This window comes from Notolepis coatsorum (assembly GCF_963971535.1).
Source record: "Notolepis coatsorum genome assembly, chromosome: 2".
Lineage (NCBI taxonomy): Eukaryota > Metazoa > Chordata > Actinopteri > Aulopiformes > Paralepididae > Notolepis > Notolepis coatsorum.
The window spans coordinates 107,679,598-107,697,489 of NC_140166.1; the positions used below are offsets into that span (position 1 = coordinate 107,679,598).

At 45.2% G+C, this 17,892-nt stretch overlaps 1 protein-coding gene across 1 annotated transcript in view; it reads left to right on the forward strand.

Annotated features, from left to right (window-relative positions):
• Positions 1–17,892, forward strand: part of LOC311223483 (hexokinase-1-like) — a gene marked incomplete at its 5' end in the record, with an annotated part of 122,586 nt that overhangs the window by 93,766 nt on the left and 10,928 nt on the right. Inside the window, 2 exons of the mRNA XM_084308268.1 lie at positions 861–948; positions 14,369–14,514. Coding sequence (XP_084164394.1) covers positions 861–948; positions 14,369–14,514 — 234 coding nt within the window. The remainder of the gene's footprint in view (positions 1–860; positions 949–14,368; positions 14,515–17,892) is intronic.

Sequence of the window (17,892 nt, forward strand, 5' to 3'; positions counted from 1 at the left end):
GAGATAAACGTGTTGTACCGTGTTGTACTCTACGCTTCACTAGCTACATATCACAGCAGGTGAGATAAACCCTCAGATCCCTCAGGCGACGGCATGATTCTATTTTTCTTACTCAGGCACATTCTTCATACTTCACTGACTCATACTCTTTGCACATAATTGCCCAATTGCACAGCCCTGGCCTGGGCTATTCCTATTTTATCTTTATTGTAAATTATCAGATTCTATTGTGCTATATTGTGCTGATTCTGATTCTAGGACCTAAACATAAGATTTGGGCCACTTATTTTGAGAGAGGATGAAACACTCACCCTGAAGTTGGTGAAATGGTCCAATTTGTCAAAACGTCAACAAAGATTCTGTCTGCTTTCTGGACATTTTCTTTTCTATGATATATCACTAACGGGATCTTAAAGGCCCAATCGGTGATTGTTTTGACCATATAAATAATTATGAGGTATATTCACATGATACATGATACTGACTTTGATCTGTAGATGGAAAATAAGTAGTTTGGAAAAGAAAAATAACTTCAATTCATATTTAAACATTTTGGTGGGTGGGGTTACCCGTCTGTTTACATTTGGATCATGGATTGGGCCTTTAAATTCATCTCAATATACATCGAGTTGACCAGCTGTGATATGTAGTGGCAATCAGGTGGACGATGGTTCCTTCCTACCGTCATGTCAGTGTGATTGGTTGAGATGTGATCGTAAGGATGTGATGTTATGAGATGTGATCATGTCTCCCCCTAGTGACCGCCTGGCTCTACTACAGGTCAGATAGCCCTGTCCACAGGTTATTAGGGTCGGGGATTAGGGGTCATCTCTAATCTAACAGTGTCTGTCTCCCCCTAGTGATCGCCTGGCTCTACTACAGGTTAGATCCATCCTCCAACAACTGGGTCTGGACAGCACCTGCGATGACAGTATCATAGTCAAAGAGGTACTTTACTATTTATACTGTATACTAGCTACTATCTGTACTACGTACCTATATACTAGCTACTAAGTACCATCTATACAAGCTATTATCTGTACTAGGTACTAGGGATGAGCTCTAATTCGAATATGAATTAGGGAAAGCATTGATAATAAAATATACACAGATTTTTATTTTTATAAATTTTTCTTATTTTATTTAACCTTTATTTAACCAGGAAGTCCCATTGAGATACGAAATCTCTTTTGCAATGGAGACCTGGCCAAGATAACAGCAATAACATTTGCAATACATCACACAGCAATAAAATGTGCGATACATCACACAAGAACACAATAACACAAAACACAAAAACAGAATAGCCTACATGATAGTAAAAGTGTATGACTTAGGGTAATACAGTAATTTTGCAGTGGGGCGACTACAGAAAGCACCGACATTCTTCTTGTAAGATGTTATGTAACAGAGATTTCAATTCGCCAAGAGAGACCAGGGTATATAAGTGGATATGGCCCTGTAGCCCATTCCATGCCCAAGGTGCAAAGCGAGAAAAAGCTGTCCTTCCTTTTTCTGGGATTTTTTTTAAGTAGCCATCTTGTGGACCTGGTATGGTAGCTGCTAGACTAGAGGCAAAGCAAATGAGACTAGAAAGATATTAGGTGAGTCAATATATGGTTTAACCCCAAAAAAATTGATACAAAAGGTTTTTCAATGGATTCTGGTAGTATTGGGCGTGCTAAATAACATACTAAAAGTCGACCAAAATCGACCCCTCCGAAAGCCGTCATTTCCAAGATGGCGTCCCAGATGGCGCCGGGGCGATTAAAATGGCTATATCTCAAATTAAGAAAATGGTGCAAAGGATTTCTCAACTGATTCTGGTACCTCTGGGCATGCTCACTAACATACTAAAAATCTAGGAAAATACACCTTCCAGAAAGGCTTCATTTTCAAGATGGCGTCCAAAATTGCGGCTGGCCAAGCTTAAAATGGCTATATATATGTCAATAGAAAAATTATATAAATGATTTTGTCATTTGATTCTGGTACCCCAAGTACCCCTAGACATACAGGAACATACTAAAGTTTTAGGGAAATACACCTTCCGAAGAGGCTTAATTTTCAAAATGGTGTCCAAAATGACGACTGGGAGCTTAGAATGCCTGTATCTCAAATGGGAAAACATTTCTAAAGGATTTATAAACTGATTCTGGCACCTCTATACATTAATAACGAGCAAAATATCTAGCTAAATATATCTGCTAGGAATGCATCATTTGCATCATCAAAATGGCTGCCTGTAGCTTATTTTGGCTAAAATTAAAATTGGTTATATTATATTCAACCTAGAAAACTGGCTTTAGTACTGTTCAACCATTGTTGCAAATTCATGACTATCATCTACCATTTCTGATATTATCATGCGGTTAAGACATTTGTCAACCAGAAGATGGCCACGGAATGCTCTCTGAACTGATTTGCCTGTCATCATATGGGCTACTGAGTTCTCCCCATAGACTACCCCTAGAATGTCCTTAAGTCCTGTACCGTCCATCAGTGTACCAATTGCTCCTAGCAAATTTATAAATGTGTGAAATCCTCCTAGGAGCAGGACAAAGGACTTGAGGTGACTGCACTGTGGTGAATCTAGGATTATCTCTGCTGCTTTCCAGTGGCGTCGCGTGGGTAAAATAACAGGGGAAGCCAAAAAAATATTATAAAAAAAAAAATTATTCAATATTTTTATTAATATTTTTTATTATTTTTTTTAAGTCAAGCAGTCACCATGTACACTACAGTATGGCTCGGCGGCCAGTCAAACGTTATTTTTATTTATTTAACAGATTGCAGAATGGGTACAATACAGTACGGCTCAATACACATTTACGATGAATTGAAAATGGGGGACCCTGATGTAAACAAGACGAAAGTCTTTCTCTGGTCTGCATCCCCTTAACAATTGTATGTATTGAGCTGTACTGTACTGTACCCATTCTGCAATCTGTTAATAAAGTTTTCATTCATTCATTCATTCACACACAATTGTATAAGGGGATGCAGACCAGAGAAAGACGTTTGTCTTGTTTACATCAGGGTCATTAATACTGCTGGAGCATTGGTTAATTTTTGGTCCGATTTTTCCTTGCGCGATTTTGCGCGCCGCGTGGGAGCAAATTCGAGACACATATTCGGTTGCAAAAAGGTGTCCCACGGTCTCCTCTATGGCCGTGAATATTTTCACGCGGATCGGAATCACGGCGCGCCCGTGGGACACTTTTCCGTTTCGGCGAGTTTATTCCACGCTTTCTGTTTTCCTTTTCTAAGCATTTTAGGGGCTACATGTGAATCAGTAAAAGTTGCGGGACGCCCAGATGTTTCCACGATAGAAAGCTCGCGTGGATCCCATAATAGGCTCACTTAATACAGCGTTTTTAAAATCACGCGACATTTTCAGGGTCGCGAGCCGACCTTTTCCCCTCGTTTTCGATGATGGAAGTGATTTAGGAAAAGCTTCGGCACGCCGAGAGGTCCCCGTGGATTTAATCTCGCGAGGATCGGGGCAATATTCGGCCCGTGGGAACAGTTACGGGTTAATACAATGTTCAGAGTGCAGAGGGGAAAATATGGCACCTGCCCCGCCTCCAGGTGGAATATTATGCTGAACGTCTTCCTCCCAGCTCCGTTTTAAACTTTTAGGGTGTGGCCCAGTGGCAGTCAGCTCGAATCTGATTGGCTAGGATCGGATTTGGAGTTTGGACTCACTCTATAATGCTGGAAGCCTGGAGAAAGAGACCTACCCACTGCTTCTCTCCTATACTAGCTGCAGTAGTGAGCACAGTCTGACAGTGTGTTAGAGGGAGTGAGAAGGAGAAGAGGGAGACATTTAAAAAAAAAAAAAAAAAAAAACACAGATGCACAGATGAAAATGAATGTAAACTATATAAAAAAAATATATATTTTAATTTTTTTTTTTTTTTTCATATTTCATATTTCATAATTTGATATGAAATTTATAGGGAGGCATGGCTTCCGTTGGCTTCCACAAGGATTCGCCACTGCTGCTTTCCAATATAGGGGTTGGTCAAATGTAACTACTGGGGCAAGGTGGTGTTTGGATGCCAGACCACAAATGAACTCCAGTGTTGACAGAATGCATGTTTTGTCTCCGGAGTACATGTCTATCATTGGTAAGTATCTCACTGAAGACTGCCCTGGATGTTCATCTCCCTTATGAATAATGTGCATCATCCCCTGCCAACCAGGTGCAGGCTGTTTGAAATTGAACGATAACTCCCAAAGCAGATCAACCATCTTGTTACATTCTGCGAGTCTTGGAAGTTCTTTAAATGTGGTGTCTCTGCAAAAGTGTTTGGCAACTTTTTACCTCTGCACAAGATTCAGTTCATTAATTCTGAACCTCGGAATCCTTTGGTCTGTCTTCTGTCCTGGTGTCAAGGCAGCTATCATGCCCATCCCATGAAATGTCCCTTTCCCATCAATTGTTAGAATATTTTGATCTACATTGTCTGCAGCAAATAAGATGGTCGTGTTCAACACATCAATATCCTTACCAAGCATGTTTGGTGCAGTACAATTTGCAGCATTCATTTCAAACCTCTGCAGTTCAGAATAGGAAGAGCAGAATCCCATCTTATTCAGCATATCTACAATGAACCGAGACCGGTTTAAGTGGTGCATTTGCACTGCTAGGCCAATTTGCAAAGGGGCAAGGACAGCTCGTGGTCGGACTGCCTGTATGATTGCGTGGCCAATACTAGCAATTTTCTGCTCTGTCTCTTTACCGACAAACAAAGCTTTTAACACAATGTGGAGTGATTGTGGAATATAATCAAGGGCATTCTGTAGTTTTAGTGTCTCTGTAGTCGGGTACTCATTAACAGGTGGAACTTTAGTCATTATGTCACTTTTTATGAGTTTTGCAGCTGTTTCAAGTAAGTGTCTCTTCTCAGACTCTTCATCACTGTTTTGTTTTGTGTTGTTATAGTAGGATCTGAGTATGTCTGATGTTTTCTCTCTTATTGTAACAATACAATCCAAGCCATCTCCTTCTGCAATAAATATGCTATTTGCATATCGTTGCATCAGCAATGTTTTTAGGTATTGATTACTATATGGGATGGAATCGGCCTTAGACAAATACTCTTGCATTTTACACCTAAGTGCAGAAACGGTCAGCTGTCCATCATCATTCGTTTCAAAGTAAGCACACATTTTTGAGAAGGCTTGTTCTTGGTCCTCATTCTTTGGCCTTCCAGACTTTCTCCGCTTTGGATTACAATCAGGCTGAAATTCCATGGGAACATCACGGTCACACCGGAAATGTGTGCTACAAGCATTATGATACACACAGTCTGCAGCATGTAGATCACTATTATAGTATTCAATTCTACCTTTGACTTTGAATGACCACTCATCATTTCGTTTATCACAGCTTTGCAATATAGACTTTGCAAAGTTGTCTGTTTTCACGTAACTGTAGTCGGCACGTCCTTCATGAACATTTGTGCCGCAGAAAAGGCAATCAGTTTGGCTATTGAATAGAGCTTCAGACTGCCTAGTACTAGTCCTTTTATTAGTGGTACTTGATTCACCGCTCTGTTTCCTCTGTAAATGTAAATCAATATCTCGGCTATGTATGTACATTTCGCGGCATTCTGAATGTACTTTCATGCCAGCAGTCACATGAACAGTGTCACCTCTTTTAACACTAGCTTTATTGATCCCATCAGCACCTTTCTGACGAATCTCAACAAAATCACTTCCATCTTCCAATTTACAAATGGGACAGATCTGGGCACTGAATTCACTCATCACTTTAGAAATCAGATAATGGTCAAAAAGAAAGATTCAACTATGCTAGCTTGAGAGCTGGAGAGTGCAAACACCTCTGGCAAAGACTAGGATGAAACTGGGGCTTAAATAACACTGCCAGGCCAGACACGCCCAGGCATGCCCAAACACAGGACTAGGTCAGAAAAGAAAGAAAGAAACTGATTCAGAAAAAGAAGGCTTCAACTATGGTAGTTTGGGAGCTGGAGAGTGCAAACACCTCTAACTATAACAACTATAATGGTCAAAAAGAAGGCTTCAACTATGCTAGCTTGAGAGCTGAGAGTGCAAACACCTCTGTCAAAGACTAGAATGAAACTGGGGCTTAAATAACACTGCCTGGTCAGACACGCCCAGGCATGCCCAAACACAGGACTAGGTCAGAAAAGAAAGAAAGAAACTGATTCAGAAAAAGAAGGCTTCAACTATGGTAGTTTGGGAGCTGGAGAGTGCAAACACCTCTAACTATAACAACTATTGTAACTGAGGGGTACAATTCCCTGACTGTATTGAGAGTATGGTATTATTAAACCACTACTTAGTTATGTACTTTAATTACTGGCCATACAGTACATAGATATATCTGATGAACACCCACACAAGAATACGGCAATGACAAAGAAAGTTCTAGTTAGAGGTATTTATTATTATTAGAGCAGCAACGGTAGGTTACAGATTGAGAATTATACTTGCGCTTGTAAGGCGAAGAACACTTAAAGTAGGTCAAGAGCGTAAATCCATGAGAATAGTAAGATGGGTATAACTAACGCCACCTGTAGCATAGTAATTACATAAGGCACACTCGTAGTCAGCTGGAGACACTAGGGGGTTCCCTCCAGTTGTAAGCCGGCAGGGTAGAGGAATGTTCGGGAGCAAAGTCTGGGTCAACGAGGAATAAATAAGCTCCAGCTACGGGAGTCGGTACTGTACTCCCTTGATCGGCAGACAAAGCAGCAGCTATAATCCAGTATGCCCGACAGCATGGATGAAAGCTAGCCAGCCTCTGGTCCTAGAGGCGGGCTCGATGGATGCTCCTCACTGGGTAGATCCCACACTATAGTGGGGTAGACGGTTCTCTGCTCCAGCAGCCACGGTACCAAAGGCTCTGCATTCGCCGGTGTAGATTCTCCTGTGCACTATCCTTCACACTTAACTAGGTCGAACTTGACGTTATTTCACTAAACTCTGACACTTTTACTATCCTATTCGCACATGTTATAAGTGCTCTATTTAGACGCAAAGTTGCTCACTTCACTTGGTCGTTGACTCGTGGTGAAGGCTTTAACTTTGGGATAAGACTACTGCTGTATCCACCTGCGACGTATTTATACGTAAGGTGAATAATCTAGTGCCAACCTCAGTTCTGTCTCGTATTACTGCGCAAACCTGGACATGTTGAGACATGCCTTGGCGGTGTCTTTGAACTTGCCATTGGGGGTATGGCCGTTGGCGCCTAGGGGTCGCTGTCCAATAGGAGAACGAATATTATGGTCTGGTTTGTACCTAGGTGAAGGGATATTCCGTGTATATATACAAAGAATATACAAGGGATATCAAACGATATACAAATATTATACAAGGGATCTCAAGTAATAAATATATATATTCGGTTTAATCTGACCCTTTGTAACAACTATAATGGTCAAAAAGAAGGCTTCAACTATGCTAGCTTGAGAGCTGAGAGTGCAAACACCTCTGTCAAAGACTAGAATGAAACTGGGGCTTAAATAACACTGCCAGGTCAGACACGCCCAGGCATGCCCAAACACAGGACTAGGTCAGAAAAGAAAGAAAGAAACTGATTCAGAAAAAGAAGGCTTCAACGATGGTAGTTTGGGAGCTGGAGAGTGCAAACACCTCTAACTATAACAACTATAATGGTCAAAAAGAAGGCTTCAACTATGCTAGCTTGAGAGCTGGAGAGTGCAAACACCTTTTTTAGTAAGCTATTTGTATTTGTATAGTCATTTTAAGCTCCTGGGCGCCAGTTTGGACGCCATCTTGAAAATGATGCCTTTCCGGGAGGTGTATTTTCCTAGATTTTTAGTATGTTCACAAGCATGTCTAGAGGTACCAGAATCAAGTGAAAAATCATAGTTATATATTTTTTTCTATTGAGATATATAGCCATTTTAAGCTTGGTCTGCCGCCATTTTGGAAGCCATCTTGAAAATTAAGCCTTTCTGGAAGGTGTATTTTCCTAGATTTTTAGTATGTTAGTGAACATGCCCAGAGGTACCAGAATCACCATATTCTCAATTTGAGATATAGCCATTTTAATATCTCCACCGCCATCTGGGACGCCATCTTGGAAATGGCGGCTTTCGGGGGGGTCGATTTTGGTCGACTTTTAGTATGTTATTTACCACGCCCAATAGTCAAGTCAAGTCAAGTCAAGAGTTTTAATTGTCACGGCATACAGGTATACAATGAAATGCGGCTGGTCTTGCCCGCGACGATGTGCAATACAGTGGTACAACATATAATAGAATCCAATAAAAATACAGTGGTACAACATATAATAGAATCCAATAAAAACAACAGTGCAATAAACAGGTACATGGTGTGCCATCTCGGTATCTGTACATAGTATTTACTGTACATAGTATTTACTATCGGAATCCATCGAAAAACCTTTTGTATAAATCTTTTTTGGGTTAAGTGCTTTTTTTTCATAGATTGACTCGCCTATATAGGGGAGGCTTCCCTAGGACGGCCTTATTTATATATATAAAATCATACATGTGTGATTTCCTCCGTACATACAGAGAGGTCCATCCCACCATTTGATTAAGCACACAATGGTGAGTAAGCCTTTGGCACTAGTGATGAAGCGCAGAGAAGCATGGTACACACTGTCTAGCTTTTTTAGCAGTGAGCCTCTGTTCCCATCTTGTATTGTACACTAATTGTTGCAATAATCACCCCCCCCCAATATAAACCACATATTAATCAAGTTATTGTATTTTAATCACATATTAAAAAAGTTATTGTACTTTAATACCAGGTGTGTGTTGTTATATGCCGTATTTGCTATCGCGTTCCGCTCTGAGTCTTATGAGATATACTATCTCCTATGATACCTAATGTATCTCCCACGAACAAAAAATACATGCACCACACCTGTATGGGGCTCCGCCCCCATGGTGGCACCGCCCATATAGCAGTGACTCTGGTCACCACACATCCTTCCTCTATTTTCGTCCCAGCGTACTTGGATGCGTGCACCGTACGATAACTAGTAGGATGAAAAGATCAGAGTCATAATGTTGGAAGCTTACCGGAGGTTGCTGGCCCCTGGCATCTTCGACGCATGTTTTCGGCGACACGACGGGCCTGTGTTGATGTTCCTCGTTTGATGACAGCACATCGAGGTTCAGCTGTACAAGACGGGCTAGCTGTCGGGCCAGCTTGTACTCAGGTAGGCCCTGTGTCTTTAGGCATGGGTATTAGTGTTAGTAATGCTGGTTTGTTTTGTTAACACAACCATGTTGTGTGTTGGCGCCGGGGGCAGGATGGTTTGGTGAACGTTCTCTGCAGGGAACGGTTTCCAAGCTGTCTTGGGCGTGCTGCTAAAACATCTAATGCTATGCTACATGCTATCGCTAATGCCGCATGCTATTACTACTGCTAATTGCTATGCTGTTTTAATGTCTTCGCCGTGAGATGTTGTCACTCTCCCTCCTCTTGCCCGGTTCATCAATGAAGGTCAGTCGGTAGCTGTTGTGGTTTTTTTTTTTTTTTTTTTTTTGAGTCCTATTTACCTTTTTCGGGTAAATGGGTTGAGAACAGGGTAGGCCGTGGCTAGGTTGCCTAGCCAGGTATTTTACCTTGTGTTCCGGCGGGGTTTGTTGAACGGTGTTCCCATCTGGGTTGGCGTCGGGTAGTGGGGCTATGGGTCCAGCCGACATGGTAAACATGTTGCGTGTCTGTGCACAGGCAATTGTTGTCTTGGGTCCCACATCGCCTGGCGCTAGGCTGCAGTAGTATAAGGGCAGGGCCGCCTGGGAGAAATGTGAGGCCCTGTGCGTTTTTAGACGCGAGGCCCCCCACCTCCTGGGGCGGCCCTGTGTAGGGGGCTATTGTTTCGTTTTGTCACTCTGCTATGAGAAGGTCTGTCTTGCTACAGTTTTCTCTCCTCTCAACCATTCATACTGACGGTCAATCGGTATACTGGGGGAGTAGTGCGGGGGGGGGGCTTTGTTTCACTTTTTTGGTAAATGGGCTAAACTAGGGCTGGTGTCCTGTTGTGAATATTTTGAATGAAGGCGGGACTGGTCCGTCTCCCCTAAACTTTGTGTGTATGGGTTTGCTCATTCTACAGTATTTTGTGGTTTAGCTCTTTTATTCATTTAACCCTTTCATGGTGCACACCACAGTGGAGGGTGCTGTTTGCAATCACCACTGGTGCTCCGTGTTAACATCAGTCCTTTGTTTTTGATATATTGAAACAATGCCCCGCCCGGCCGACACCATGGGTGGGTCGGCCTGGCGAGTGGCTGGTGGGCTGTTAAGGCTTGTACCGCCACGGTATGGAATTGGCAACGATTAGAACTGTGTTCGAATTGCTGTTTTTTTCTATTCGAAAAATGGTGTCTGGTGGAGGGGCCTTGAGGGCCAGCCGACGTCGACACATCGCGCGAGGTTGTTGACGTTATTAGCTTTGACCCAGCCGCAAGCTATAACCGCTCAGGGTTCCCCTCTCCGCAGGGGATTTTGGTCTTCTGCTGGAGCGCGGGCGGTATTGTCCTAGGCCCTACACCGCCTCACACCGCGCAGCCAGAAGAAGAGAGAGCACGGCCTCGTCAGCGGCGATGACGGGGCCCTCGACAGGCGGCCATGTTTTTCCCCCGCCAGAGGTATCCTGGGCGTCGATTCGACAGGTGTCCACAAGGCCGACAGCCTTGGCGGCCGAGGGATCGGCCATGTAGGATGGGTTCGGCTTGAACAAACAAGCCGTCACCGTCCTGCCGCGAGCAGCCCGCTCTCCGATCGCTCCCTTCCCCAACACCAGCGGAAGAAGTGGGCTCTGATTGTTTCCTTTGGCTGCGGGCCGCGTGCCTTCGTTGATGCGCGGGCGGCCCCCCTTTTCGCTTCTCATGGGGACAGGGGCTGACACCCAGTTTATGGCTGAGCCTGGGTCTGTCCGTGAGAATGTTGTGCTGTCAAGCGGCTCCCACACCTTGATCTGTGTTGGTTGAGCCTGGTGTTACGTCTGTCAACTTAAGTGTTGTCAGCAGGGGGGCTCGAAACCTTTTGAGGCACACAGTGCGGGCTTCCCCGGCCTCGCCTTCGCCAGGCCTGGTATCATGTTGGTGCCTCCCACTCCTGAAATATTGGCAAGTGGTCGCAGCTCACATGATTTGGGGTGGTAGTAATATCACTGCAGGGCTACGGTGTGTAGGAACCCATGGGGGCCTTACACTTTGCATGTCCGGCTGCAGAACAACTCCTTCAGCATGTTCTGGAGGGGTGTTCAGTGGGGGGGCTTTTTTCATCGGAAGCCCCCCGTATCAGACCGGCCCTTTCTGTCGGGGTTCCCCCTTGGGTGCGATTGCCTCGTGGGTGGTGTCAGGGTCAGGTGTTCCGACACGGAACGCGCTCCTCGCACGGTTCCAGATTTGGCTACGCACAGCGGGGGGACCGGGCCAACTATCTACAGTTCCTAGCGGACCTGCGCCACGTGACGGCGGGTGCGTTGGGAGTGTCGTCACATATGACTACGGCAGTATCATATGTCGAGGTGGATGGAGAGAACGCTGAGGCGGGGACTTGTGTTTACACAACCCCACCCGTTTTCAGGTTTGGTACAGACCCTATTGTCGGGGTCTCCAGCTGTGACAGCTCTGGTCAACGAGATCCAATCTCTGTGGACGAAGCAAGCCATCGTCGTGGCGTTCTCCTCCCGGTGTTCTCTGCCCGAGAAGTCGGGAGGGAGGGGTGTAATACCCAGGCTGGACCTGTCCCATGGGAAGGTTCAGCATTTTTTGGATCGTCTCCTACCTGTTGAACACTGTCAGGTGGGGGTCTGGTTCTCCTCCATAGACCTGTAGGATGCGTATGCGCATCCCCGATCTTCCATCCTAGGGCTTACCTACGCTTCCTTTGCAGGGTTAGCGTATGAGTACCAGAGGCTGCCGTTCGGTTTTCTCTGGCTCCCCGCATCTTCAACAAGTGCGTGGAGGCCGCACTGGGGCCTCTGCGTCGTCCGGGGTTACGGAGTGTTCTGCCCTGATGACGTTCTGGTCCTTCGCGGTCAAGGTCAGGTCTCGTACCAGGCAGGTCTCTACCAGCCTGGGGTTGCTGTAGACTGGATGTAGAGTATTCCTCTTCCCAGTCAACGGTTGGAGGGCTATGGGCATCCATCTCAGAGCGTGTTGTCAACACGCTCGGGAGGTTCCGTCCTAGGACGGTTACGGCGCTGTCTCACGTCGCGTTTTCACCGACGCCTCCCTCGCTGGTGATGCATCGGGCCAACGCAGTAGGGGGCAGCTGGCAAACCATGCTGCCCGGTCTGCGCTACGTTCAATGTGTTGGTGTTGAAAGCAGTCCTTCTGGTCCACAAATGGTGTTGATCAGGACGGACGATACGATGTCAGTGTCGTGTATCGACAGACAGGGAGGAGTACGCTCCCCCTGTCTGCACCAGGCGGCGGGCGGCTGGCTATGGGAGTCCTCCATCTGCGCGGCCTGAGGGCTCCCCACATCCCCGGCAGGGAGAATGTGGGTGCAGGTGTACTGTCGCGGGGCGGCCCTCATCCTGACGGGTGAGGATTACGTCTGGACATGGCCAGGCAGGTCTGGGACCGATGCCGTGCCGCCAGGGATTCTTCCCCATACATCTGTTAGGTCAGTTGTTGGGACGGGTACGTTGAGGGGCGCAGGTTCTTGATCCTGATGGTGTTACCATCTGGAATGCGCATGCTCCCTCCACTGTCGCGCTTACGCGGGCAGATGACGTATGTTCCAAGTGTGGTGTAAGGCGGGGGGCCGGGACTCAGTCTCCTGCCCACTGGATGCTGTCCTTAGTTACCTCCAGTCTCTCCTTGATAGACTGTCGGCTTCGAGGTGAGGGTATATGCAGCAGCTATATCCTCCTATCATGAGGGGTTTGAGGGGATGTCTTGTTCAGCCACCCTCTTGTGAAGCGTTTCCTGCTTGGCGCTCGACGCGTTAAGCCGGTGCAACGCTCCTTGGCTCCGACTTGGGATCTTCAATTGGTCCTCGGTCGGTTGTCCTTGGCCCCGTTTGAGCCGCTCGAGCAGGCGCCGTTGGGACAGCTGTCCTTCAAGACCGCGTTCCTTCTGGCTGTCACTTCCGCTAAACGCGTAGGTGAGCTCTGTGCTCTCTCGGTACGTCCAGAGTGCCTGTCTTTTCGGACCGATTGCGGTGTCACTCTGCGACCTAATCCTGCTTTCGTGCCTAAGAATATCCGGAGTTCCTTCCGCTCCCGGGATATTGTGGTTCAGGCGTTTCGTCCTCCTCCTCACACTAGTGAGTTAGATGCGGGCCTTCACCTGTCATGTCCAGTCCGTGCTTGGGGATTTACCTCAGCCGTACTCAGGATTTCAGGGTTACCGACCAGCTTTTTGTCTGTTACGGTGGGGCTCGTGCTGGTAAGGCACTGTCGGGGCAGCGCCTGTCCCATTGGTTGTGCGAGGGTTTTACCCTCTGCTACACGTTGGCTGGGCAGGATCCCCCTGGGGGCATCAGGGCGCACTCCACTCGTGGGGTGGCTGCCTCTGCCGCTCTCCTGGGTGGGGCCTCGGTGGAGGACATCTGTGCTGCAGCTTCATGGTCCTCCCCGGGCCCCTTTGTAAGGTTTTACCTCATGGACATGACCGGGGGTTTTGTCTCCCAGGCGGTTCTGGGGTCTGTGGCCTTTCCTGCTTCCCGTCCTTTGGTCGGGTAGCAGGAGTGTATGGGTATGGGCCACAGTGTGTTGAGTCACACGTGGTTCCGCCTGTACGGTGTGTTCAAGGGGTTCTAGTTTCCCTCTTGTTCGCATTTCAGGTGGAGTTGACTGCGCCTCCCCTTCGTTAGGGAGGATGGGGTGACAGGGCTCCCCGCACCCCTTGATGTGGGCTTACGGGTCCTCAGGGGGTACATTTGTCGGGCTTCGCGTCCGCTCTTCCCCATATCTCATAAGGCTCAGAGCGGAACGCGATAGCAAATACGGCATATAACGGTAGGTTATGTAGATAACCTAGTTATATTAGTATTGGCTGAGCGTTCCGCTCTGCGCGGCCCTGAGTTCCCTCTTGAGGAATCTTTTCCTGGGACGGGTTTTTTGGTGAGGAAGGATGTGTGGTGACCAGAGTCACTGCTATATGGGCGGTGCCACCATGGGGGCGGAGCCCCATACAGGTGTGGTGCATGTATTTTTTGTTCGTGGGAGATACATTAGGTATCATAGGAGATAGTATATCTCATAAGGCTCAGAGCGGAACGCTCAGCCAATACTAATATAACTAGGTTATCTACATAACCTACCGTTAAGTAATGTCATATTAATAAAGTTATTGTATTTTAAATAATCTCATATTAATAAAGTATTGTATTTTGATACCAGGTGTGTGGGGTGGTGTCTCATCGTGCGGGTCAGCTCTGTGGAGCAGGAATGGCAGCCGTGGTCGACAAGATCAGAGAGAACCGTGGACTGGACCATCTGGACATCACAGTGGGGGTGGACGGAACCCTCTACAAACTACACCCCCAGTAAGTAACCAATGGTTCTGTCCACCTAAAACAGCCTGGAGTCTGTCTAAATCGCATCTGGGATTATGTTGTAATAGACACAGTAGGAGTTTATTTAACTCAAGCGTGGTACACAGGGGCGGATTTAGGATTGTAGGAGATCCGGGGCTTAGCCCAGATAGGTGCCCGCGAGAGCGGGCACGGATTTTTTTTACTTCGACACCACCATTTTTTACTTATACCACCACCTTGAAAGTGTTAATATGCGTCTTTGTTTACGGTTTGATTATCACTGATACAAAGTAAAATAGTGCAGTGCAATAAAATAGTTAGTAAAATAGAATAAAATAATGCAATAGTGCATTGCAATAAAATAGTTATCATCGTATTTCTTCGGGAGGCATAAGGAGTGCATTACAGTAGTCTAGATCAGTGGTTCCCAAAGTCGGGGTCGCGACCCAAAGGTGGGCCGCGAGCAGCCACGGGAGGGCCGCGAGATGATTTAAAAAAATAAAAAATAAAAAAATTGTCAGGCCACTGAACTTAGAAGCAGGCCAGGACAGTGTTTCTAGTTGTATTCTAAAATTCTATTCTATTGTATTCTAAAATGTGACTATATGGTTTTATATTAACTTAATAAATAAACAAAAACGAAAAATCTACTTATTTCAACGAACATTTCAAACTAAATAACAGATTATGCACATAAAACGCTGAAAACAACCGAAGCAACAATAGTATTTTAATGAGGTTATTATTATTATCATTATTATTTTGCAACAAGTTAGCCCTCTCATAAATAGCACATATAAATGAATAACTAACTTGAACTAACTTAATAGGATTGAAGTGATATTTGGCTGGCAAAAAAAAAGAAAAAAAAGCCTGACGATGTGCATTGGGCCGCAGCTCTCTGACGCCTTATTTTCTGGGTCCCGGCCTGAAAAGTTTGGGAACCCCTGGTCTAGTTGGCTTGAGATAAAGGCATGGATCTGGTTTTCAGCGTCCTTTTGATTTATAAATGGCCGTACTTTAGCTATGTTTCTAAGGTGGAAGAATTATGTTTTTATCAACTTGTTGATTGTGATTTAAAGCTTAGGTCTGAGTCTACCATAACACCAAGACTTAACTCACTCAAATACAGTTAGCAGCTGGATAGACCACAGATGGAAATGAGCTTCTGCTAAATCTGGTGCAAACATATTTTCATGTAACAATGATGAATTGTCAAAAAATAAAAATAAAAATAAAAGAAATCATCATCATCATCATCATTTTTTTTTTTTTTTTTTATATATTCTGGGATTTTCAGAAAACATTCGGGGTTTGAGCCCAAGTAGCCACCCCCTAGCCCCGCCCCAAGTCTGTCTAAAGAGAAGTCGTCAGAGAGTCTATTATTGCCTTATCTCCACTAGCCAGGGTTTAGCCGTGCTGTAGCCTGTCTGGCACACAGTGAGTGTCTCCATTGTCTTTAGAACCTGGCTGGACAGCCACCTTTCATAACATGACCAGACATGTTGACTGTTGTATCATCATGGTTTAAACTTTAGGTTGTGTTGGTGGTGTGCATTTTGAAAGGTTGCCTGGCAACCGGAGAGTTTACAAGAAATGTAATGGAGACACAAACCCTCCGGACTGGCCATTCTCCACTTGCACAACCTGAAAGTAGGCACTTCCGGCTGACTTCCGGTTGCCAATGGTACTTCCTGTCCCATCCAAATACATTGGTTTTAGCTATTTTTCTCCCCTTATTTAAACAACTTTGTCGTCACAGAGAGGCAATGAAACGTTTGTATTATTATAGTATAGAATGTATTTAACACTTTGACTGCTGGGACACGTCTTTTCACGTCTTTGCTGGCCATGCTAAAGTTGCCGGGGGACGCTGTACAGCGTCCTTATATCAATATTTCAAAAATCTGCGATCGGATTCATATTCCCCCTCCGCTGGCCTGAGATCCACCAGCAGGACCCACTGAGCTCTCTGGCGGTTCAGGAGCGCCATCTGGTGGCCGATCGGCGCAATCGCCACACAGGATATTGAATAGAGGTTGTCATGACGACCGTAGTACTTCCGGGCGCTCGCTATGGTTCATGGGACTCTGGCTCGTCACGCTACACGGTGATCGATTGGCAATAACTCGATAAACAACATGATTTGGACGTATATACCATTATACAAGCTGGAGATGGACCGGGTAAAAATATATCCCATAATGATAAAATTTCTAATCGACGATGATCGCCCAACGGCGCGCGGAGACTGGGGTGAGTTTTAGCGTGTAACGTTACCGTCTTAGATACTAACTGCTATTATCAACATTTGACCCACATTAGATGATTGGTATAACGCTGCCCACGGAATTATAAACGCCCCCTCGCCCATCCGGTCAACATCAGATGACGTGTAGTAACTTCTAGAAGTACGTCTAGTTGGAATTTTTTATATCGCGCTGATTGCCATCAAACTGTATTTCATCATCAATATAATGCATTTGGGGCTATATATCACGTTCTGGAGAAAGCTGCAGAAAGAGATGAAAACATACTTATACATTAGACCATACTTTACTATGAATATGTGAATGAAAAAGTTTAACGTTGCTACACAATGAACAATACATACAGGACTTTGAATGGGCCCTAATAATGGCAATGTAGCAATAGAATTTAAAAAGTTATAGCCCTGCAAAGAAGGGGACTTTCTCCATAGACAAATAGCGCTGGCAATCTATGGTATATCATTAATTTAACCCAAGGCAACCAAAAGCAAACATTTGTCAGCAGGGTTTTTACAAATGTACAAATGCTATAAGGTGGCAAGAAATGCACTATAAACAATACTTTGCGGCGTCGTTTCTTGAGGCTAATGATGGCTAACAGAAGCTAGCGCAAGAAACGACGCCGCAAAGTATTGTTTATAGTGCATTTCTTGCCACCTTATAGCATTTGTACATTTGTATGACAGTCTATAATGCTCCCGTGAGGTTTTTCCGGACGTTTTGGTAATGATTTTCACTATAAAATCATATTTCTAAATGACAGGAAGTTGATAAACTGGCCGGAATAGCTTTGAGCTAACGATCTTTGCCGATGCATTCCATTCTAAACGTAACGTTAGTTGTTCAAAACATTACCCGTCTATATAATTTGTTCCTCAACGTTATATAGACGGGTCATGTTTTGTAAACTAACGTTATGTTTAGAATGGAATGAATACATGGGTCGGGAAAGATAGTTAGCTCAAAGCTAATCCGGAAGGGCAGCTAACAGTAGCTACTGTCTAACTGTGATGCATTTTCTGTTTGCAGTCCAATGTTCACCAAAACACACACCCACACACGTTATAATTTGTTCCTCAACGTTATATAGACAGGTCATGTTTTGTAAACTAACGTT